A 25,862-nucleotide genomic window follows, 5' to 3' on the forward strand; every position below is an offset into this window, starting at 1 on the left:
TGGTAGGTGATTACTATATCCTACCTTTGGATCACATTGGAACTAGGGCACACTGTTCCTTTAGCACCCTTGACTTCTCAGGACAAAATTTAACTTAAAATTCAGTCCTCCTCCTATGACAACCTCCTCAGTATTTGTTTTTTCCTCAAGTACGCTGTTGAACAAATTTCACATCAGCCCCTCAAGTGAAGCTTGGCCATTTTTGTCTGGTCATTCTTTTGGCCTCACCTATTTGCTTAGAGTGCACAGCTCTCTTTCTTTTAAAAGGCATCATCTTTCCCCCATCGTTTTCTTCTATTCTTTAGGACTAATATCATCTATTTGCAACATACTATACTTAATTCCTCTAAAGTTAAATCTGACCCAATCTCAATTCTTTCTATATTGAGTACTACCACCTCTTTTCATAGGCCCTAACTTGCTGAGGACACAAGTGCCATAGCCAATGTTGTGCCAGTTTGAGTCCTGACAACTTTTTTAAAATGCTTGCAGCTGGGCACAGTGGCACCCGCCTGTATCACCAGTGACTTGGGAGACAGAGGCAGAAGAGGCACAAGTGCAAAGTCAGCCTCAGAAAATTAATGAGGCCCTAAGCAACTCAACAACACCCTGTCTTAAGATAAAAAAAATGAAAAATACTGGGGATGTGGCTCAGTGGTTAAGTACTCTGGGTTCAATCCCTGGTACAAAAACAAAACAAAACAAAACACACTTGCAATGATTCCTTTGAAAAAGCCAATCTGAACTGTTCAATCACTCATTCATTCAAAGAAGAGCTAAAGAATTCTTAACAGTGTATCGGCACTCCAACTGCAGTGCATACAGTGGGTTACAAGAAAGACAATGTCTCCATTATCACAGAGTTTATACCCAAGTGTAGAAAACCCGCTGAATGAGTAAACAAATAAAAATTTCAGACTTACAGGTGGGGAAAAGAAGTTAGAGGGTAATGTGGTCAAGCATGGGTGAGAGGGGGTTCTTTTTTATGAGTGGTCAGACAAGAATTCTCTGCTAATACCCTTGGGGGATGAAAAAGAGCCAACCATAAGATGTGGTGAGGGTGTTTGCAGAACTCCAGGCAGAGTCCAGCAGGTTAACCTCCTCCTCCATCACACCCAGTCCATCTGCCTTATTTGCAGATTCTGTATGTATAATTTTCTGGCTATGAAATTTTTTTGAAAAAATTATTTGTAAAACCAAATAATACTTGGGTCCTCTTGGCTCCATTTGCAGATGTACACAGAGTATCAAAACTGAATTTCCCTACTTGCACCCAGCTGAGGCTGAACAGGGCAATGCTTTGTCTTATGTATCAGGTCTCATGCACAAGTAACCATAGAATGAACATAATATGGAAGACTTTAGCTCAGGAGTCAGCTGATGGGTTAGAGTCCCAACTCTTGCACTTGTTAGTAGGGTGGCCTAGTAGGGTGGCCTAGTAGGGTGGCCTCAGGCTAGTCACTTACTTCTGATCCTTGTTTGCTGTTTTATAAAATTAAAAAAAAATGGAATCTACCCTGATGGGTTGCTTTTAGAATTTAAGGTTATACAAATGGGCCAAAGACCTGAACAGACACTTCTCAGAGGAGGATATACAATCAATCAACAAGTACATGAAAAAATGCTCACCATCTCTAGCAGTCAGAGAAATGCAAATCAAAACCACCCTAAGATACCATCTCACTCCAGTAAGATTGGCAGCCACTATGAAGTCAAACAACAACAAGTGCTGGCGAGGATGTGGAGAAAAGGGTACACTTGTACATTGCTGGTGGGACTGCAAATTGGTGCGGCCAATTTGGAAAGCAGTTTGGAGATTCCTGGGAAAGCTGGGAATGGAACCACCATTTGACCCTGCTATAGCCCTTCTCGGACTATTCCCTGAAGACCTTAAAAGAGCACACTACAGGGATACTGCCACATCAATGTTCATAGCAGCACAATTCACAATAGCTAGACTGTGGAGCCAACCCCAATGCCCCTCAATAGATGAATGGATTAAAAAATGTGGCATTTATACACAATGGAGTACTACGCAGCACTAAGAAATGACAAAATCATGGAATTTGCAGGGAAATGGATGGCATTAGAGCAGATTATGCTAAGTGAAGCTAGCCAATCCCTAAAAAACAAATGCAAAATGTCTTCTTTGATATAATGAGAGCAAGTAAGAACAGAGCAGGGAGGAAGAGCAGGAGGAAAAGATTAACATTAAACAGAGTCATGAGGTGGGAGGGAAAGGGAGAGAAAAGGGAAATTGCATGGAAATGGAAGGAGACCCTCATTGTTATACAAAATTACATATAAGAGGTTGTGAGAGGAATGGGAAAAAATAAGGAGAGAAATGAATTACAGTAGATGGGGAAGAGAGAGAAGATAGGAGGGGAGGGGAGGGGGGATAGTAGAGGATAGGAAAGGTAGCAGAATACAACAGTTACTAATAGGGCATTATGTAAAAATGTGGATGTGTAACCAATGTGATTCTGCAATCTTTGTAACGTTTTGAATAACCAATTTAAAAAAAGAATTTAAGGTTATAATCCTGGTGTGATAGTCTGTATATGTATATGTACTAATATATGCAAATTTCTCCTAGCAGCAATGGTTCAGTCCAGTATTCCATAGTTCAGAACTCACAGCGACTTTATAGAATGTAACTACTGCAAATAACAAGCATTGGTTGTTACTCTCTGGTGTGTCATCATTGCCCTAAGTATTTTGGAAGCAGGGAGGGTAGAATAGGCAGGGAAATTACATAAGAAAAGCACAGTAGAAGAATCTTGCCTGTAAGGAGTTGCTGACTCACTTTCTACTACTCCTAGGGTCATTTTGCCACTTCTCCAATGAGGACCTTTTGATCTTTTACAGTCTGATTGAAATTAGAAAGTTGAATAAGGAAGCAAGTGCAGAAGGCACTCATGCTTAGCCCTCCTCTATCCTTCTATCAGAGATCAAACTCTGCTGCATTTTAATACACATATCAGACACCAGTAATCAGTTAGAGTCCCATGTAAATTGTTACTGAATGCATGGTTTACCTTCCTTTTTTGAAATGCAATTACACATAATCATTCTCCAGATTAGTTAATGATAACATAAATGGGTTAGCTATTTTCTCCAAAGCACTTTGTTAACAAGGTCAGGTAAAGTGTCTCCCTGCTAAGTTTTATGATATAACAACTATTATAGGATTTCATGAAAATGGTAGGGCAAAGAAGACAAATATTTTTTTCTCGTCAAATATATATAAACATTAAAGGATTTAATTACAAAACACACTAATAACTGGACTACATGTCTAATGTTCTTCAGCAGTCTGTAAATGACTTCTAAGTATTATTTCTGAAAATTTGCTCATTGACTTGCATTCAACTGCAAAATGAGGTGTTCAGTGCAGAGCATAAATATCATTAGACTTCAGACACGTGTGGGCTTAAAATCTTTAGAAATATTTTATGGAACTCTCAGAAAGGAACATTAGTGTGTGGGGGGGCACTATTTGGCCAGTTCTCACAGGTGAATTTGAACATGCATTTGAAAATCCTCATTTTCTCCTTTTGCAATGCCTTGTTGAAATGAGTTAGCCATCTACAGACTTTCAGAATAGAACCCTCTAATTTTTCCTGTGAAAAGGCTACACTGACTTGATAGATCATTTCCTGTTTGTACACAGATGGAAACTCTGAAGTGAGCTCAGGACAAGATAAGCCCCATGTGTTGGAGACAGGAAACTTACTTCCGGTGTTGAGGAAAGAGGGGTGTTGTACTGCACAATTCACTTGAAGTTCTGTAAGAATGGTGACCCCACCTCCCTGAACTGTGCATTCCAGGAGCCCTCTGCCACATTGGCCCATTATTAATACATTCTTGAACTGGTCCTCAGGATAAAAGCAAAAGTTGTATCATTCCAGTGATTTAAATTAAGGTGATCTTCAGAAAGGTCACCTTATTTATACAATGTTATGTTAATGCTATTATTGTTGTTTGAATTGAAAAACACTTGTCTCTCTTATTAAGAATATATAACTCTGTCTGAGTCTGTATCCAAATTTAAAGGGGTTAGTGGTGATATCCACTAATCATGGCATAGTCATCTTATCTCACTCAAAAAGAAAAATGCTGAAGGAGTTCATTCCAATCTGGCCAGGGCTGTAGCAACTGAAACACAACTGAACTTTAGATAAGCTGATATTTGGGCAGTAAGACAAGGATACAAGAAAAAAGTGTGTGCACGTGGGCTCTGCATCCTGCTGCATACTGCTGACCAGGTGCAAAGAGAAATATGAGGATCTGAGGGTGCTGTGGGTTTTATTACCAAAGGCAGCTGTGATGAACATTCCAGACCTTGGGGCAGAAGTTAGACAGAACTGCCAGAAGGAACAATGAAAGGGGTTCTAATGCTTCAGTTTGTATATAAAACTGAGCCAAGGAGAACTGAGTAAGAGCAGACAGTATTACTGTAATTCATCTAATATGTTTATATATAATCTTCACCCTGAAACTTTCTCACACCAAAGTCAATTCTTGTGGACCTAGCTCAACTGGATGGGAGGGAGAATGGCCCAGTTCCCACTCTCTGTCATTGGAGAAGAAACAAGAGTACAGGTCAAAAAATCTTAATGTTTAGTATATTAATTTAATATTTTAACTTTTTTTTTTTTCAGGGAAGGGGATCAAACCCAGGGCCTTGTGCAGGCAGGCACTTTACCTCTGAGCTACATTGCTAACACCTAATATTTAACATTTATAACTAAAACTTTATAAACTCCAAGAACAACTTTTCAAAAATAAAATAAAATAAAACATGGAATCCCTTTATGAAATGCTTTCGGTGGGAAATAATACTAATAATACCATGCTTAGAAGCTATATGTAATCTGGCCTTTAGCACAGAGTACTATGGTGAAAGTAATTTGGCCCAGAGGAGATCAATTCTACATATTGATTACCTATCCAGATAGAAATTTGTTATATATCTGCTATGGGATTTAAAAAAAGAGCTCTCAGGAACATTATGATAAATCCTCTTTTCTTGAATTTCTTAGAGTATGAAACTTGAATGTTGGGTAAGCTAGTGAGATGCCATTAAAAATGGCTACATGCTGTGGTAAGCATTGCAATAAAATTCTCATAAATGAAATACAACTGCAACAAGACAATAAAACTGCTTAGAAAAAAAGCCACTGCTCATGCCTTAAACTTTGAAAATTCACACAAAGGAGTTTTACTCCCAAGTGAATCATTACAGAACATGCCCATCTGAGAGGTTGTGTCTAATTTTTCAGGAAAGCAAAATCTTCAAATAAGGTAAAATAATTTAGAGGGAGTAAAGGCTAAAGAAGCAATTGTTCGAGCTCAGGGACTTGAGAACGTCTTTCTGTGACTGAAATGCCAGGTTTTTCTTATTTATTGTATGTACTTGGGCATTTACTTAAAGTATCCATGTCTCAAGTTCCCTATAACATAACAAGGAAAATATCAATTTTTAGCTGACAGAGCAACTGTGATGCTGCTAAGCATTCTACAGAGCAGAAGGATAGCCCCCACAACAGAGAACTGGCCATTCCAAAAGCCAGTGAAACATGCCTGGCACACAGGGATTACTATATTTGTGTTGACTCACAATGGTTCACAATCTCTGTTGATCTAAACTGTCCATGCAGAGTTAAAACTGCAGGTTCTAGAATGAATAAACCTGCAATGACTACCTAAAGACTTTCTAGCATGAATGAAAACTATATCTTTCCTAGAATCAATGAATTTGGAAGCTAGAACATGAGGAACAACTCTAGAATTTTTGAAGCTACTTTCAAATTTCAAATGGATTCCATGAAGGCTGCTTCCTGATGCAACTGAATGGGAGAGTGAGGAGTAGAAGGACAGAGGAAATTCTTCCAGGGCATAGAACAGGAGCTGGGAAATATTTCTTGCAAAGCACTAGACAGTAAATATTTTAGTCTTGTAGGCCATATGGTCTCTGCACAAACTAACCAACTTTATTGTAGTGCAAAACCAGGCACAAATATGTAACTAAATGGGTGTGACTTGGTTTCAATAAAACTTTATTTACAAAAACAGGTGACAATTCAGTTTGGGCTTAAGTGTCAAAGTTTGCCAACTTCCAGCATAAAGAACAGATTACAGACTTTGGAGTCAAAGAGCAGCAGGTGTGAAAAATGTGTTGAATTTCTCTGAGTATATTTCCTTATTTGCATGCTTTTGATGAAAATGTCTGTAAACAATCTGGCACAATGTAGGCACTCTATAACTATTCTCTTCTTTCAAGGCACAAATAGTTGCAATTACTGAACTAATAGGATTTCAATTTGAAAATGACAATGGGCTTGCAGTGTGGTTTTTACTTTCCTCACAATATCCTGCTGACTTCTGCCATGGTAATAACAAATATCACTTCTCCTGCAACGTTTTTCCTAGGGCTACTCAACTAACCCCAACCTTACATTCTTGGCACCAATACCACAGATTTCTTTTTTTCTATTATTTTAGTTGTAGATGGACAGAATGCCTTTTTTTATTTGTTTATTTTTATGTGGTGGTGAGGATCAGACCCAGTGCCTCACTCATGCTAGGCAAGCACTCTGCTGCTAAGCTACAGCCCCAGCCCCACAGACTTCTTTTTGTGTTTAATGGTAACTTTGTTCAAAGTCTGAAAATGAAGAAGCAGATTGGAAGGTGTTGCTCACAATTCATTCAAAAACAATAATCTCCTCCCTTCCTTTCTTTTATTAATTGCATAATTTATAAAACAAATGTTCCACACCCTTCCGTTTGGGCTGAGCACACAGAATGAAGAAAAATATATCTATTACCCTGTCATGGGCACTTATTCCTATCAAATCTGTTTCATAAAGTTTTTGACAAAATGTTAACGTTCTACTAAGCAATTTGCAACAAATGTATCTAACAAAAATCATCCTTTTTTGAAGGTAAAAAAAAATAACTTGCAGAAGATGTTCACTGGTTAGGTGCAGGGGAAATGTAGAGGTGATATGTTTCAGAAAACGGAAGTTATTTCTAATGGAAAAGGAAACTTCTATTCCATGACCTTACATTAATCACTTTCAATCTTACATGTCATTTGTCATTCTGTGACATTCTTTTTAGTTGTGCCATGATTCCTGGATACCGATGTACTGGAAAAATACAAAGTTCAACTGTATTCAGACTTTAGTTACTTAAGTACAGGTGCAGTTTAATCCCCTGCAAAGTTCTGGGGAGTGAGACCAGATCCCTGGTCTTTGGTATTCCTTACAGTGAGTGAAATATACTTGATTACACCACTGATAAAAACAGAACTTGGAGCCGGGGGCAGTGGTACACACCTGTAATCCCAGTGGCTTGGAAGGGTGAGGTAGGAAGATCGTTCAAAGCCAGTTCAAAGCCAGTTCAAAGCCAGCCTCAGCAACTTAGTGAGGCCCTAACCAACTTGGTGAGATCCTGTCTCTGACTAAAATACAAAAAAAGGGCTAGGGATGTTGCTCAGTGGTTAAGTGCCCCTGAGTTTAATTCCTGGCATTAAAAAAAAAAAAACACCTTGAAAATATATCCTGCTGACTTCTGCCATGGTAATAACAAATATCACTTCTGCAATGTTTTTCCTAGGGCTACTCAACTGACCCCAACCTTACATTCTTGGCACCAATACCACAGACTTTTTTTAAAAAATTATTTTAGTTGTAGATGGACAGAATGAAAATATAAGTGGAAAATTCTAAGCTTTGTCCTTTATGGTGTGTCCACAAGTGATATTTATGAGCCATCTTCTCTGGTTGTCACTCTAGCATACCAACAGAAGCTTCAGATTGATTATTAAGTATCTTTGCTTCCCAATGTTTAATATCCATGTTGATTCACTTATAATGAAAGAGAATAGGGTTTATAAAAAGTGAACATAGGAGCTATGGTCATGCTCAAGAAAGGGACTCATGCTGTCATTTCATTTTAGAAGCTGTCCACCATCCTGTTCTCCCTAAAGAGGGGAATAAGAGAAATATGGAAGTATAGATTGCTGCCAAAACCAGTAAGAGGTGAAGAAGTGAGACAGGGAAAGGTATGAAGCTAATAAAGTGTGCTTTACCAAGAGCACTTAGGGCAACTGGAGATTAATCCCAATGGACAACTCTGGGAAAGAGTGCAAAACATTCCAGCCCACTGGGAGGAAGTAGGGGACTTACTGAACCTTGTCCCATCAAGGCTGGCTGGAGGCTGTGGTGGTGAGTGATCAGTAACTCCCCTGTGTAATTTACTGGTCCTGGGAGGCATGGAAAAATTCCCCAGGCCAAGGGAGAGAAGAACAGTGACTGCCACATGGGCATGGCACTAACAGCTAGAGAAAAGAGGGCTAATTTGATTAGGCAACTACAAGAAGGATGTTTCTTAAGATGAACTCTTGCAGAGGTCAGAGGAAGGTTGTGTCAAAGTCATCCAATTTGTTCTGCAGCTCCAATGTCTTCTGACTAATTGTGAGGCTAAACACAGCCTGCATCTGACAGTGCTTTCTCTATTCACCTTGGTCATTCCTGACTTCAGGGCCACAATCTACCTCCAAGTATTTATTTGCAACAGACCATAATTGGGCAATGGATGGTAGAGTTGCTTGGGAAAGAAAACATATGGAATTTAAGAAGTCAGACTAAAATATATATTTCCTTATCTAGATACTCCTTGCTTCCATCATTTCAACTCATTGTGAAATTATTATTGATTTTCTAAAACAGTTGTTTCAAAGTTTTAGGCCTCTGAAGTAAAATTGATTTTTTTTTAAAGCTTAAGTTAAGGACGGCTTGAAGAAATTCACCTTCTCTCTCTTTCTTCCCCTCTCTCCCCTCCTCCTTCCTCTCCCCATTCCTCTGCTCCCATTATCTAAAACGTCAACTCTATTTCTATATACAAGCCTGACAGATGTTGCCTTCTCACCTTCCTACCTGGAAACCAGAAGACTCTGATCAATTGTGTCAGGATCAGGGTCACGGTGGGGGCTGGGGAGGGCATCCTGCCAGGTAATAGAAACACTGCCTGCTTTAATTTTATTGCCAAGAACAAAGTCTTCTTAATGTTTAATAGAACCCTTAAAGGCGGGCCTCATTGGCATAGTTCTAATTTTTTTGAAACCACAAACAAGGGGAATTCTTTAAGGCCATTTCATGAAAAGCAGAAGGAAAAAATACTTTATTCTACAAAAATTAAAGCAATCCTTTGATTCAGCCACTGATCCCAGGTTAACATTTGCATGTGACTTCTTTACAGGAGCATCTGTTGGCACTGTCTACCTGTGTGCCCACTCCTTCATTCAGATTAGCTCATGAAAGAACTAACATATGAAAAAACTGGACAGAAACTGTCTTCCTTTAGGATGTCATCTTGTAGCATTATTAGCTTCAGATAACAGGCTAAAAGAAGGAACAGTTTGCACCAGAAACCAACAAGCCAACACTCTCTTCTTGTAAACCACCGTAACTTAATTCAGTGCTTATTTTGATTCTGCCAGAAAACTAAACTTGCTATGGAGTCCTTGGATTCTAAGCTGCAAGTTTTACTTCTTTCTTTTTCTTTCTTTCTTTCCTTTTCATTTCTTTCTTTTTCTTTTTTCTTTTTGCCAAAGTCTTAATAACCAAGGAATGAAAGTGAGAGGAAATGAGGTCACTCTAGTTTCTCCATGAATGAGGAGGATGCCAGAGATATATATTTTTTTCTTTTTTGCAATACTGGGGATCAAACCCAGGCATGCTGTACCACTGAACTATATCTTCAGTCCTTTTCAATTTTTTTTTTTTTTGGGTGCTAAGGATTGAACTCAGAGCCTTGTGCATGTGAGGCAAACACTCTACCAACTGAGCTAATCCACAGCCCTAATTTTTATTTTGAGACAGGATCTCACTAAGTTGCCTGGACTAGCTTGAACTTGCAAGGCCTCCTGCCTCAGCTTCCCAAGTAACTGGTATTACAGGTGTGTATCACCAGTGATAATATGTGAAACAAACCTTATGGACTTCAGATGTCCTTTGGTTTCTGGTTTGGAGATTTTGTATATGTGTGTTTTGCATATATGCATGTGTGCATGTGTGAGTTTAGGGATCGAGAGAGTCTGATATGAAGACATGACCCAATAAGTCATCTTTAGACCCTAGTTGACTAAACCATTATACATGCACCAAACATTTTCTTCAGTGTGTTCCCCAACTTGGGTCAAAGTGGCTATTGGTTCATATCTTCTTTCACAAACCAGAACAGGCAGACAGGGTGTCCTACAGCATCCAAACGTACAGATTTATAAGGGGAAGACCCACCATGACCTCCCTCAGGGCTCAGCAATGCCCCCATATACAATTCTCCCATTTTTTACTTCCCTTCACCAACTCCATCCAATTAGCCTTTGTCCAGTGGCAGAGCCCCCATGCTGCGCAAGAGCTCCCCTGTATTCATCCATTATGGTACTGATGTTTCTAGGGATTTGTGGCCACTGAAATGAAATCACAGAAACACTGTCCTTGTACATTCTTCTCAAGAAGGGCCCTTTCTGGGGCTACAGGTATGGCACAGTGGTAGAGCGCCTGCCTATGCACGTGTGAGGCACTGGGTTCAATCCTCAGCATAACATAAAAAATAAATAAAGGTATTTTGTCCATCCAAAACAAAAAAAAATACTTAAAATTATTTTTTTAAAAAAGAAGGGTACTTTCTGCCATTTGGGGTAAGATCTATGCGAATCAGCTAGCACTGGAGGGAAGAAGCAGGTGAACTCTGAGAGCATTCCATTCACTCACTCATAGCTAGTGCTGTATGTGACATTTGGGAGATTCTGGGAAGAGTGTCCCATTTTTCAAGTAGTCTGAACCACAAAGAGAGGGAATAGACATGAACTTACAGGCCAAGAGAATTTTTGTCCAAGGATTACATCTACATGAACCATTCACTATGTAGTTTTCCTTGACTTTTAAATTCAAATTGTGAATTTCCTTATGTACTCATAAATCTGATAAATTTTTATAAAACCAACAAACAATCACTCATGGGGGTCCCTAAATCAATGTTTGATTAACTCAAGTTGAACAGACAATCAATTATATCTCAATTATATGAGGTCAAATTTATATTCAAGGAAATGTGTCAATCTTAAGGGACAGTACAATGGATTTGAATAACCAATCTAACAGCTCAATCAAGATATAACACATTTGTATAATGCCAGAAAATCCTCCTACCCCCAGTGATCATTTTTCAGATTTTTAACATGAAATTCCTGTAACATTTTAAACTGTATTTATAAATTTACCATGTTCAATTTACAGTATGAGCACTTCAAATGCCTAACAGGATAAAATTAAAGCCAAGTCAATCCTTCCTGAATCCTTAAGTAGCTCTTATAAATCAAAAAATTATTCAATTACAAAAACCATATAGGGAAACTCAAGTTTTCTTGAACACTCCAATATTGTTTTGACTTCCAACTTAAAACCCTAGGGCTAATAAAAATTATATATTTCAAATTTGGAACTTAAAAGCAAATCTATCAAATTTCTATAAGATGCCATTTTTTCTCAATTCTACAAATTATAAACATATAAACATGTTCAATTCTAAATTCTAATATTGACTCTGTGGTATTGTTTAGGTCTTCATCTTTATATATATAAGTCTCAAAATTCCTGGGGAGGAGGAAAAATAAAAGAATATGATTGTACTAAAGGAAGAATATTTTTCATCTCAAAGAAGTTGTGCCTACCAGGTCTATGATTAACAGTCAAAGATTTGAGAACAACCTGAAGGTTCCCTGCTCTATTAGTACCATAGATGTATACTCACTAAGCCTGTGTGATGGTGGGTTCAACATATTTCAGTAAGAATCCCCCTACGACTTTATCTTCTTTCAGTTCTATCATCTGGTTTGGGTAGAAATTCAGTAGCTAATCCAGTTACCATATTTTATTAGCTCCTTGGATTCAACTCATTTCTTCACTGGTTGATTTTTGTTATGTCTGGCTTCAGGCCACATCTATAGTCATTCGAATGCCATTCACATCAAAAGGTTACTGGGATAATTAAATCAGGAAGTGATTGCAAGGGCTTGTCAAATGGTCATAATTGTTTTTACTGCACATTTGCATAGGCCCTACACTTTTGCTTTCCATACCCCACAATCTATACTTTGTTGTGGGACTATAACATCTTTATACATTAATCTTCTCCTTATGATACCTGCAAGGATAAAGGAGGCACCACTCTGATGAAAATGGACACAAGGCTTCCTTGAATAAACTTATCCTACAGCCCAATGCCAATATCTCCTAGTCAGGGAATTAGATCACGATGATAGTTTTCATTACTTCATATATGTGAACCTGATGTTCTATCTAGTGAAAACAGTTTTTCAAGTATAGTAAAAGTTCTATCATAAATTCCCAGGCTGAAAAGTTACCTCACTTGGTTGTAAAAACCTTTATGTGTTGCTCCTCGCTGTGAGCCTTTTACATTCAGTGGTAGCCCCAGGCCTTTTAAATAGCTGAATTTAAAATTTCATATTTCTGTTTCAAACAAAAATAACCAGTACTACAATTACACTCTTGTTAATGGAAAATTTATATGCATGGCTCAATTATTTTGCTGTGGAATTTCAAAATTAGAACAAAGCTCTTCAGTTTTTCCTATAACACTTGGCAATTAAACATAGAAGTCAATTGAAAGAAAGTAAAAGATGTGTCCTGTTTCTCCCATAATCTATACTTATTTTATACCCAGGCATAATTTTGAGTTGATTCTCATAAAGAAGACAAATTTATATTCATTTATTGAAAATAGGCTAAACCAAATATTCAATCCATTGATTCAGCGATACCATGCTTGTCTCTGAATAAAATGAAAAAGAGCCACAATGGAACCCAACATTCTACCTGAGAACCAACTGCACACCTGCAACCATCCTCTCTCACCTGGAACCACCAGCTAAGATCATCTCATGTTCAAGCTGAGTTAGAGCTAACTATAATGGTTAGTTTTTTAACATGTGCAAAAATTGTTCCTATTATTCTTTATATCAGAAATATCTCTACTGCTCTAGTCAGTCACATGCCACTATTTCATGACAAGAAAGTTGTGTGTGGAGCAGTATGAGGAAGATATGATACATAACCCTTGTATTATATGTTAAGATGCATCAGAAAAGCCATGCTTTCACTATTCCTTTCTACTGCTCAGCCACTGGCCACTCAATTAAGGCCTATTCCTCCACATCTGAGTGTGGAACTTGGCAATCTGTGCTACATATTCAAACATATCTGAGGAATTATCTTCAGAGGCACACACTAGTGATCAAACTCCAATGTGAGTCACTTAGTAGAATTCTGAATACAACATGATAGTTTATTCCACCCAAACTAGAAAGATTAACAGATGATGAAAAGTTTGGATAATGTTGAAGTTTCAAAGCTGAAATGGAGGGATATTATTCTGAAAGTAATACCAGAAAATTAAGCCTCATTTTTTTTCATTGATAAGATTAATTCCTTATGCCAAAATACTAGAAGATGCTTCCTGATATCTTCTCATTATTCTTTATGAATATAAACAAGAAAATAATAGTTTATAATGCCTGTTATAAATCCGTTTATTTTTAAGGCAATGGTGCTGAATCTAAGGGGGTGGGGGAAGTTCAGGTTACTTGTTAGATACTACTTTTATAAACAATTAAATTTAATATTCACCAAGAGAAATAAAGTTTATTTTATAAGGTGTCAAATTTTGTAAACTTGGTGGCATAAACTAGAAACATAAGCATTATATACATGCAATGGCCCAAAATTAGTTTTCTTCTGAAATGATGAAGTTCTATGTAGACTGACAGTTCATTTGCTCCTCTGTCATGGGAATCCTAAAACATGAACCTGAGAAATCAACTTTACCATGGTGGTTACCTTAATCCAGTTTCTGAATGTTGCCATATTTGCCCTATCACATCATCATTTCAGAACTATTTACATAGAGAACAATAGCTGAATGGGGTGTGTACAGTATGGTTTAATAAGACCCAGAATCTGACTCTAAATAATCCCTTAAAGCATCCTTCCAGGAAGTGAGATGAGGTAGGAATCTGATCCTTATCTTCAATTGACAATGGATTATAACTTTGGATATTCGAGTTGGCCCCTAGCAGTATATACTTCATCAAAGATCACACATGTCTGTAAGACACATGTGAGTTTGGATGCTGGGCTTCTCTGAATGAAGCAATTGCTGAGGTTTCCATTCAGTCAGAATGCTTTGACATATGAAATTGCACAACAAAATCAATTGAAACAAAATCAAAAAGTTTATCTCACTTTTTAATTCAGTCATTTTTCACTATTTCAGAATTTACAAATAAATGCTTTCAGATCTTGGTCAATGACTTTGAAAGTCTTCCATAGACCCTCATCTGTTTCACCAAGATATTTTAAACAATTTTTTATAAGCTACACATCACCCAAGATAACCCATACCCCTCAAACCTATCAATTTATAGAGCAGAAACCTAACGAAAGGCACTTAATTCACCCACAAGGAAGTTTGTTGCTCCACACACCAGCAGCACTGGAAAAACTCAGAAAAAAGTCAATAAGAGAGCAAAACCTCTCATTAAAATAAATTAAAATTTTTAAAATTTTAGTTAGGAAAACAGTGACAGAAAGTTTTAAAAAGGTGATTAAAAACAAAGATAACCCAGAGGGGCCAAGGCCAGCATTTTGACAGGATTCTGAATTAGAGCATGCTCTTCTAGGATGACTTGGCAAGGACCACATACCCTGCTGGGCCTCTATCTTCCCTAAACAGCTATGACAGTTATTCACCCTTTCCCAGTAGTTCTCTACTACTATTTCACTGGATTTATAGTCACGGTCACCTATAATTCCCAAAAGGTACATCAACTGTGTGTCAAGATGTTGTATTTGCTACAAGAGAATCTGACTTCTGATTTTTCTAAGAAAATGGTAAAGAAGAATGGGATGATGAAGAGATAGTCCATATGTGACCTAAAAAGGTAAATTCTGCAGCTGATCCAAATTTTGATCGTTTCGCATAGCTTGTCCTAACATTCCATATAACCGTAATTCCAAGCTCACCTGAGGGAACTTTCTACTATATTTCTCTCCTACAGGAAACAAAAACAAAAACAAAAACAAAACAAAACAAAACAAACAACAAAAAAAAAAAAAACAAAGAAGCTAAAAACTCATTTGTTTTTAGAATCCCAGCCATCAAGTTACACAAACATTTCTTGGGTAAACCAAAGTTCCTCTTTCAAAGCCTCTGCCTCCTCAGTCACAAAATGTCTTGGCCTTCATATCCTCTGTTCTCTAGTTTGAATAAGACTTGGCAATTACACAATCAAAAAGCCATTTTGGTTGCTTATCCTCATTTATAAAACAAGCTATGAAAACAATGGGGGTTAGGGGGAAGGCCTTCAAACTCCTCCATTTTAAAGAAAAGCAAAGGTGTAAGCCCAGGAGGAGGGGTAGACTTATAAGGATGTGGCATTTCCTCCCTAAGTCCATGGGAAGGAATTCATTGATTTAATTTACAACAATTAGGAGTTGCCCCTGTGCTGGGAGTTTTTTTGGCTCCAGCTGGCATGGGAATTATTTTCTTGAGAAATGCTCAGACCCAAATACAAGGACACCTTCAGGAAGAGGAAAAGGAAGAAGTACAGTCTAGGAACCTCGGATGTGAATCAGGAAATTCTTTTCCACTGCAGTGAGTTGAAAGAATAGCATGCTGGTGCCTAACAAATTCCACTAACTTTTTAGAGTTTCCTAGTGCTGTGAAGTTTTCCCTTGCATGGGTGATTGTCTTGCACAAAGACATACATATTATTTTCACACTAACTGAAATTATTATCTCCTCAAAAGAATTAGGGATTTCAATTGTAAGTATGAAACTTACAGAGGTCTGTGTTCCTTCAACATTTGTGAACCTTCAAGGGCAAAGTTCAAACTCAAATGCAATTATGAAAGGCATTCCAGCTCCCATCCCTTCAAAACTGGTTCCTACCTATTCTTCCTTCCTACACATTTTCCATTTCTCCAGATAAAACCATTTGCTCTATATTCATTCAGTCCTTGCTTCCTGTTCCAACACTGCAAGCAGTGTTGTTCCTCTCTCTCTTGGTAAACCCAAATGGTGCCTTCCCTTGAAGGAAGGCTAAGATCACATGTGCCCTCTCCCACCCCTAGCTGGAAGTAATTGTATATTACTCACACCTTACTCATGGCAATTACAGATTTACTTTTTATTATATTGTAAGTAATCTTTTGTGTTAGTGAAGATAGCTCCCTGTGAACAGGGTTTTCTGCAACTAACATGGTGCAACATACAGCAGAGTCCAAAGACCAACAGTCTCCACAATAGAAGGTCATCTTAAGCAAAATTAATCAAAACATGGAAATAAGACAAAGAGAAGACAGTGTGCCTTCCAATGTCATACTAGTAATACTCCATGAAGCCAGGCTCAGTCAGGGTTACCTGACTCTCCAAACTGGAATGGAAAACAGTTGGGCTTTGTATTTGATATTGATTATGGCTTAGACTCCACAAAGGTGAATATGAACTTAGAGAAAACTGGTGTCATGCAACTTACTTTACCCAAATGTTTTTGCCATGTTGTCCTGTGGGTCACTGATCAGTGTTGTGGCTAATTTGACTCTGTCATTCTCACATTCTTTTTCCCCTACTGCTCCCTGCCCACCCACCCCCCAAGTTTATATGGATCAGTTTCTGGGTATCCTCTTTTGAACCATCTTTAACACCATACTGGTTCCTTCATTAATGAGATAAATAAATCTGGTATGCATTCATTCAATTATTATATGAGAACTGATAGGGAATAAATGTAAAACGAGGTACTTCCACTATCATTATTTTTCTACTCATAAATAATTTTATTTTTGTCTAGAGTAAATGTCCTGAATTCCGAATTTACTCACCTGCAAACATTTTTTTCCATTCCAAAAGATTTATACAAAGCAACAGAGAAAGCTACAGATATTCTTTACTCCTTATCTAGAGTAAATGACATACATGTGTCTATTTGCAAAACTGCAACAATTGACTCAGTAATAGCTTCATTTTAAAAGCCTATATCTCAACTAAAATAATATCTGATATCTTGAAATAAAAATAGTCTGCTTGTCAATTTCTTGAGTTTATCTCTCATCTGAAATTACTGAACATGATAGAATGTAACTTGACATCATGTTAGGATGAATTGCATTTTGTAAATTCAAGTCATATTAATATTGCATTAGGAACAAGGCATTTGTTCTGAAATCACTACCAGCCAAAATAGAAACCAGACACTAATGCCTTTAAGAAGTAACTAGCAGAAATTGAATGAAATAATCACCCTATCCATAAAGCATTTATAAGATTTACCATAAAGCACAGGTATTTTTTAACCAATGAAAAATTATTCTTTCTTACTATTCCATATATCAAATGACATTGCATCATAAAAATAAAATATAGCACATGAATCATTCTATTTTGTTCATTCATTTATTTGTGTGCTACATATTTACTTTACCCTGCCATAATGAAAACATTATGCTTGTTCACTACTACTTCCAAAGTTGTTTTATCAATAAGGCTCAATGTGTTCCCAGGGGAGATTACTGACACAAGTAAATCCTATTGAAGCAGAAGAATAGAAAGGTCTGGCATAACAAGCTGTCGCTGATGCTGCTGCCTTCACACTTCCTACTTCATCCAAATTGATGAAAAGATTGCCTCTATCTTAAAGCTCACATAGTTCTTTACGTCAAGGGGCTCTATAACATGAACCACTGAGCTACTTGACCAGCTCTAATCTCGTCTCTCACCACCATTTTGCTCTTATTGCTCCTCGCTTTTCGTTGTATACATCTTTCCATGCCCCACCCATCACAGCCTGCTCATTGGCATAGATTGAATGGCTCAGATAGGGGAGGAGGACACATCTAATTCCTACCCCTTAGATATTATCACAGAAAAGCATAACAAATTAGGAGTTCCAGCTCACATGTTTCTCAGTAACCGGTTTTAAACTTTCAATCAAATGAGAGCACTTGTAAGTAAAAGTACAAACTTTATGAACCCAAGTATTTGAAACCTTCCCTCAAAGCACCAGTGTTTGCATAGTAGATATGCTTTTAAGCTGAAAGTACCTGAAAGCAGCATTTACTGATTTTTACCATGCTGAAGAATGTATCACTGCTAAACACCATTGTGTTGTACAAATAAGCTTACCCCCAATGCTGAAGTATTTCTTAAAACAGCTTGGGTGAAATCTACTAAAGTCTCACTCCCCACTAAACCTTCAGCTAAGCTGTGTTCCTCTCTTTTAATTCCCCCTCCACATACCATATTCATTCAATCTAGAATGCTGGCAAATATCTCACTCATATTTTGTGTTAGTAGGAAAGAAAAAAAATGCCAACCATTTAACTTGCCCCATTATTAACTCTTTGAAGTTGTAATCTAATTTCAGACAAACTAGTTTGTGAAAAAGCATGCATCTTTAAAAAATGCAATAATCTACTAGCTCAGTGCCTCACCTTCTACCATACTGTACTTTAATTGTGTTATTAGTGTTCAAATTGGCTATTTGCAGTCATTGTACATATTTGTACAAAACAAATTTTCTGAGTTTTTTCTTAATTTTTAGTTGTAAATGAACATAATGTCTTTATTTATTTTGATGTGGTACTGAGTATTGACCCCAGTGCCTCACATATGCGAGGCAAGTGCTCTACCACTGAGCCACAATCCCAGCCCTTTCGAGCTTTTTTTAAAATTTATTTTAACTGACACATAAAAAACATTGAAATCATACATATTTATGGGCTCCTGAGCTTTAACTGTATAAAAATTACTATGCAAGAATCTGGAATTTGAAGTTAAACTGCATTTGTTTCCTGTTTTCAAATAACTTATATTCTAATTGGAAAAATGGAAGCAGTACATGAAATTGTGATTAAAACTACAAGATTATTGATAAAATGTTATGAGATTCAGAGAAAGGAGGGATGAGTCTGGTTCAGAGAACCATAGAAATATTCACAATTAAAGTATTCCTCAAGTCAGAACTTGGAGGACAGATAGGAATGATTCAGACAACAAGGCATGGGGTGCGGGTAAGGCTACCAGGCAGAGGGATCTGTTGGGCTAAAGGCCAGAAGGCTTGAAGGCAGGGTGAATAAGCAATTGTTTCATTTCAGTGTGTGGGGTGTGGGTAGTGGGAAAGCCAGGGTCAGAGAAGTTGGAAAAGGCCTCTAAAATTGCCATAAGCAACTGGCATCCATTTTTCCCATATGAGGTACAGTATCATTGCAGGTTGTTATTGGTACAATTGTGGTTGATGTATGGAAACATGTTGCAAATAAGAAGCATTTAATATATATGTGTAGTTGGCTAAATTGTGCCTCCCAAAATATGTTCAATGGTACCTATGAATTGGGCCTTTTTGGGAAATGGGGTCTTTGCAGATGTAATCAAGTTGCAGTGAAATCATAATGAAGTAAGGTGGGCTTGAATTCAATTACTGGAGTCATTACAGGAAGAAGGAAATTTGGACACAAACAGAGACATATAGGGAAAATGTCATGTGACAACAAAAGCATAGATTCAATGCTGCAGCTGCAAACCAAGGAAGTCCACCAAAAGGTGGGAAGAGACAGGAGGGATCCTCCCCCAGACTTCAGACAGAAGGAGGGCCTTGAATTTTGGACTTCTGGCATCCAGAACTGTAAGAGAATAAATTTCTATTGTTTTATGCTGTCCAAGCCTGTAGTAATTTGTTACAGGAGCCCTAGTAAACTAACAGAATACCTTATAAATAGTGCTTTCTTTGGCTGTTCTTTGTAGAAGTGATTAAAATCTGTTCTATTAGGAATGCTATGCAATGCTGGATCAAGGAGAGCTATAAAAGGAGAGGAAACAGTCCTGGATGGGAAGAGATTTGCTGAGGTTCTAGTTCTTTCTAATTCCATCCACCTTATATATTTGGCTTCTTCAGAAAAATTAATTTGAACAAAGATGACTGTTTGAAATTTGAAAGCATGTGGATATAAAAATGCTGACCTAGAAGTTTTCACAAGGAATATGCCACACAGAGATAGACACTTACTTCGACATGTTGACAGGTTTGGATGAGTTTAGCCAAAAGGGTCTCCAGTTCCGTGTTCCTCTTAATAAGGTTGGTGAGGTTACTCTCTAAGTTTTGCTGTTCAAAAAAGAGAGGAAAAATGTTATTCTGCATACTTTCATATTTTAATATATACAAAACTACTCATACTCAGAAAAACTGATACATTTTTTCAGAAACCAGTGAAATGGATGCAGCTTCAAGTATTTATAAATTCAAACTGCATTTTCAAAAGTTGCATTTCAAACAACTTTGAAGAAATACTCAAACTTCATCTTTTTGTTTCTACTTCTTGTACGAACTCAGATATTTAACCAAATAATTAGTTATGGGTTACTGCTAGGTGGTGAACTAGGGAAAAGAAAATAATTGGATTTTTATCCCTTTACCTGAATCTGAAATGGCAATAATATAAAGAACATATTCCCACATCAAATCATCTACTTCTGAATTTTTAGGATTTACCATTTTGTGGTCAGGCGGAGGTAAATCTCTTGAAAGGAAGTTAACTTGATCAGCTATTCCTGACAATATGCCCATTTACAGGCATTTATAAGATTTTCTTGTCTCACACATTTACTCATACTACATTTTATTGTACATGCTTCTATTCTTTGTCTATCAATGCCAAAGAAAATTTCCTTGAACACTCTATTTATATCACTGTCCTGTTTAAGATTATAGAATTATTCCTTATTCCTTTAGAACATCAGATTTTAAAAGTTCCCTGGAATGAATATTTAATCATATTTTCAACCACAATAACCCTCTGTTCTGGGTAAGACTCATTTAAATTCTTTCTCATTCCATGAGTTCTTCATTTATAACATTCATTCATTTACTTATCCATTCACACAACAAGTACTTATTAAGCTTCTAATATATGTCAGACTCAGAGAATTACTGGAGAAGCAAAAATAAAAGCATCTACTCCCTATTCACAAGGAGATGGCTGTGCAATTGGGAGAGAGATGTTGGAAATAAGGGAAGGGAGAGAATCCATGGCTACTTAAAGGTTTCCTAGGGGGGCAAAGTCTTTTGTCTGAGGGTGGAAGGATGGGTAGAGACTTTTTGTTGGACCCAAATGGTCATTTCTTGGAGAGATTAAATGCAGATGGAAGTGAGCACGTGGAAATAGATCAATATCATATAAGAAGATCAGGGAAGTATAAGAGGACAGAGGATTAGTGAAAATATATGCTTTAACATATAAGTAGTTTCACAAATACAGTGGAGATATGCAACAAAGGGAAATTTTGTGGAAAAGCTAATAGATCTCAGATTTTTAATGCCATCTGGGAAAGATGATTTGGATGCTGGGGGTGTACTTAGTGGTGGAGTGCTTGCACAAGACCTGTGTTCTATCCCTAGCACACACACTCCCAAAACAAGATTTGTAAAGAGTGCAGAGAGTTTGAAAACTAAGATTTTCATAAAGGTGGTAACCTCTGCATCAGGCTGAAGAATTTATGGAACTTTTAGCTTGTCCTACTTTCCAAAACTTTTTACTTAGAAAGGTGTATTGGAGAAAATAATCACTTTTACCTAATGCTTAAAATGAAGGTCAAAAGCAGAAATCTCTGGTTATAATAAATTAAATTTATTAATCTGACATTTTATTGTCTAGGATTTTTCTTTAATTCCAATGGCTGTATTTTCATTTCAACTCTGTTCTTAGATCACATCTCCCTTTGTTGAACTGTTTTCTGCTCCTTTTCCAAAGATGCAATTTCCTTCTTCATAATTTCAAGAAAACTAAACATAACTTATTCTTAAGCTCATTTGAGAAAGGGCAATTGAACATTTTCCTGTGTTTGCTTCATGTTTCCAAAGGATCTGATTTTATCTTGTGTCTTGTAAGTTTTGTATGACAGTTCATCTGATGTTAACTTTCCTCCCCATACTGTGATTTGGGGATTGAGATATCCAGTAAAGTGAAGTGCACACTCTGAGGTTAGGACATAAGGGGTTTTTTTCCCCACAAAAAGGGTGCTCCCCTCAGGACACCAGTTTGCCAAGGAAGCTCAGATCCTGGTTTGGCTCAGTGCCTCTATTTCCTTCTGAGAGAATTCCATGTCTTGCTTCAATTCCAGAGGTGTGAGGGGTCCTTTGAGCCTGGTGTGTGTTGGGGGGTGTCTTTACTTCCAGTTGTATAGGGCTTCTACCACAGGCAGAGTACACTGCCCCATGTGTTCTCTGAAGTCCCCATTGCCCCATCTCATCTCTACTTCTTGAGAGCAGCCCAACTTCAGTTCCCCCGTCACCATTCTACAGTTTATTTCATTTCTGGTTCCTGGATATTTTCTACTTACATTTAAGGTTGGTTATGAATTCTTCCAAATACACTTTAAAATATTTTGCCTATAATTCTCATGCATTCAGAATGCAGGGTGAGATTTGTGCCTATTTTATCCAGACTGGAATACCAACAAGAAACCATCAATTTTGCATTGGAAACACCAAAAACATCTCAAATATAACTATTTTGAAAGAGAAAACCCCATGTAGAGGATGGGATACAAAGAGAGGCCAGAAAGTCAAAGAGTAATTTAAGTACAACTTAATGTTTGCATCAAAAATTTTTTTTTGCTTTCCAAGCTCTGAACAACAACCCTTCCCCCACCCCACCACCAAAAGCCTTAAGTTTTTCTACTGTTTGGATTAAATGAACTCCAACTGGTCTTCACTTTATGGTCAAAGACCAGAAAATAATTCTGAGGTATTGCATTATTCACTGTCCTTGATTTAGATGTGACTATTATAAGGTATATTAGTCAGTTTCTTTTTATGTGTTAATCTTAAGGAATCCTTTTACTTTTCTTGTTGGCTGACCCTTCATAGCAGGAAATTTCTAGGGAAATACATCATCTAACTGTTTACAGTTCAATTGTCATAGGTATGACTTTTCTAAAGCTAGTCAGTCAGAGAGCCAAATAAATGCAGTCCAACACATTAAGATTTTACAAACATCTGCTTGCACCCCCTCCCTTTATTAAGTATACATCATGTATAAAATCTGTTTTTAATCAACTAATACATAGACTAAAGCCTGTGATTTAAACACTTTGACCTATCCAGATCCTTTGGGGTTATTCAAATTTAAATAGTACAAGTGTTACTGAAGTCCACAAAGAATTATTGAGTCAGTTAGAAGTATAATAAAGGGAAATTATGCTGAGAGAGAGACTTGTTTCCAAGTAGTACCAAAGGCGCTGACAACACCTTTGAAGAGATTGTGGGTAGTGGGAAAGGAAGAAAATCCACTTTTCACTCAGCCATGTGCCCACTTCCACTATAGGGACTTCTCTGGAACATTTTTAGAGGTTAACTCTATTCGTTAACATCCTGTGTGGTGGTCAGTAGGTTCGATAACCTTTTGGTTTTGACTGTGCTTTATGCCAAAGAGAGAGAACATTTTTTGGCATAAGAGTCTTAAGACTAGGTAGACATAACTATCAACTTCACTATGGAAGTCTAAAACCTTCTACTGTACAAAAACTTGAGTTTCCTGTTGTCATATTAAAAACTTAAATATATTTATGTTTCCTTATCAAGCCAAGTTTTATAGAAACCCAAAAAGTGAGGCATGAGTGATCACATATGAAAGCAAAGAGACTTAAGTTACCACCCTAGCTGGATTCTCTTGGATAAATGATTGGACATGTCTTGGGTTCAGTTTTTCCCATCCATATTGAGCAGATCATGATCAATCTACCTATCTATGCTATTTTTAAGATCACAAGAAAATGAACAGATACACCAGGAAAGTATACGTGTTTGCTACAATTATGAATTTGAGGATAAAACAGTCTAATCTGGGTACCAGACACCAGAAGGGCCCACTCCTTTATCTCTGGCAGACATGACTTGCAAGCTTGATGATGGCATTTTCTATAAGCACCTGGGCCTTTCTGTACTAGGGCTGTGTCTGGCCCCAGGCAGGAAAGGCTGCAGTACTGGGGAGAGTCAGGGGAGGCCAATGCCCCCAAAGCAGCCCTCCATCAGAAACTACTAGAATTGAGGGATGAACAGCACAGCTTCCTCACCTTCTGGGTGGAACCACTCTGAGTCTTGGTCCTTAAAATCTCATCCAGGGCCTCACTGGGAGGGGACATGGGTTCCACCTTAACACAACCTCTTTCCTCTTCCTTCCCTCCCATGTTACTTCCCCTTCCAGGTGCTTTCTGGATCACCTCCCAAGTCAAATTCTCAGAGTAGGATTCTAGGAGAACTCCCTTGAGTCCATTTCCACAGACAACCTAATATGCTCTTTTCAAGTATTCCTCCCTATGAGGAACTGTTACATTGAAAACAACTCTTGGTGTAGCTAGCTGTGGTGGCACATGGCTGTAGTCCCAGCAACTTGAGAGGCTGAGGCAGGAGGATTGCCAAGTTTGAGGTCAGCCTGGGCAACTTAGTGAGCCCCCAAGCAACTTTGTAAGATCTGTCCCAAATAAAAAATAAAATGATTTGAGGATGTGGCTCAGGGGTAAAGTACCCCTGGGTTAATCCTCAGTACCTGCCACCCCCAAAAATATCTTGGTGATACAGAAAGATATTCGCAAATTTCCTCTCTGACTTTTTCTAGATGCCACGTATCCTCCAAATTCCAGACTTTACACCAGTACTGTCAATAGATATCTAATGTGAGTCAAATTTAAAATTTTCTAATAATCACATTTTTTAAAAGTAGAAATAAGAAAAAACTAATTTTAATATTATCATTTCAACATTTAATCAATATTCAAAAGTTGATGAGATGTTTCCATTCTTTTCCTTTCTTTTTACCAAGTCTTGGAGTCTGATATGTTACACTTATAACCCATCTCAATCTACACCACTCACATTTCAAGCACTCAGAAGCTACATACAGTCAATGGTCACCATATTGGACAATGCAACATTAGAGTCTAGATCTGGGACCTGCAAGCTTTTTATGTAGAGTAATATAGAAAATATTTTTGGCTTTACTAGCTATATGTTCTCTGCCACAATGACTCAATTCTGTTGATGTTTTAGAATAAAAGAAACCACAGATAATATGTAAATGAGTGGGCAGGGTTGTGTTCTAATAAAACATTATCTACAAAAAAAGGATAGCAAAGATTTGGCCCATGACTATTGTTGGCCCAACTTTGGGCTAGAAGATAAAAACCAAAATGCTGACATTCTCGGGACACTGGTATGTACACACCTACTCCTGTCAAATACTAACCTTTGTTCCTAACCTTCTGTGTAAGTCTAACCTAGATGCCACTCCATGGGCCTCAGAAAGGATTTTTCTATGCAATACACTAAGAGAAATTTTACTTATGTCTGGAAATCTTAGCTTGCCAAATTCACAAAAATTTCAAGAAAATTACACAGCATTATGACATATAGATACATTAATCTGAGGAACATAATGCTTAAGCACACAAAGTCTGTGACCAGTCTGCTTGGGTTCCAATACTAGCTCTAAGACTCAACAAGTTCTTAACCTGTGTGTGCCTCAGTTTCCTCATGGGGCTGCCAAGTTGATTAGAGAAGAAAACCCATGTGAGCCCTTAGAAGAGTTCCTGGCATGTGGTGTGCTCTGTCAGTGCTTTTTAATTGGAATAAAAAAACTTGTTTTTCAAGTTTTAAAGTTATACTGACAAAAGCTAAATTTGAATACTCACACCATCACTGTTATAGTTCAGATCTAGAAAGT

The 25,862-nt window shown here is 37.5% G+C and overlaps 1 protein-coding gene across 5 annotated transcripts in view; it reads right to left on the reverse strand.

Moving 5' to 3' along the window:
* Positions 1–25,862, reverse strand: part of MID1 (midline 1) — a 361,503-nt gene that overhangs the window by 50,366 nt on the left and 285,275 nt on the right. For all 5 annotated transcript variants that reach the window (XM_081278340.1, XM_081278342.1, XM_081278341.1 and 2 more), the window contains exon 3: positions 20,153–20,248. In XM_081278340.1, coding sequence (XP_081134466.1) covers positions 20,153–20,248 — 96 coding nt within the window. The remainder of the gene's footprint in view (positions 1–20,152; positions 20,249–25,862) is intronic.

The sequence above is a fragment of the Spermophilus citellus genome (genome assembly GCF_964194105.1).
Source record: "Spermophilus citellus genome assembly, chromosome: X".
In the NCBI taxonomy this organism is placed as follows: domain Eukaryota; kingdom Metazoa; phylum Chordata; class Mammalia; order Rodentia; family Sciuridae; genus Spermophilus; species Spermophilus citellus.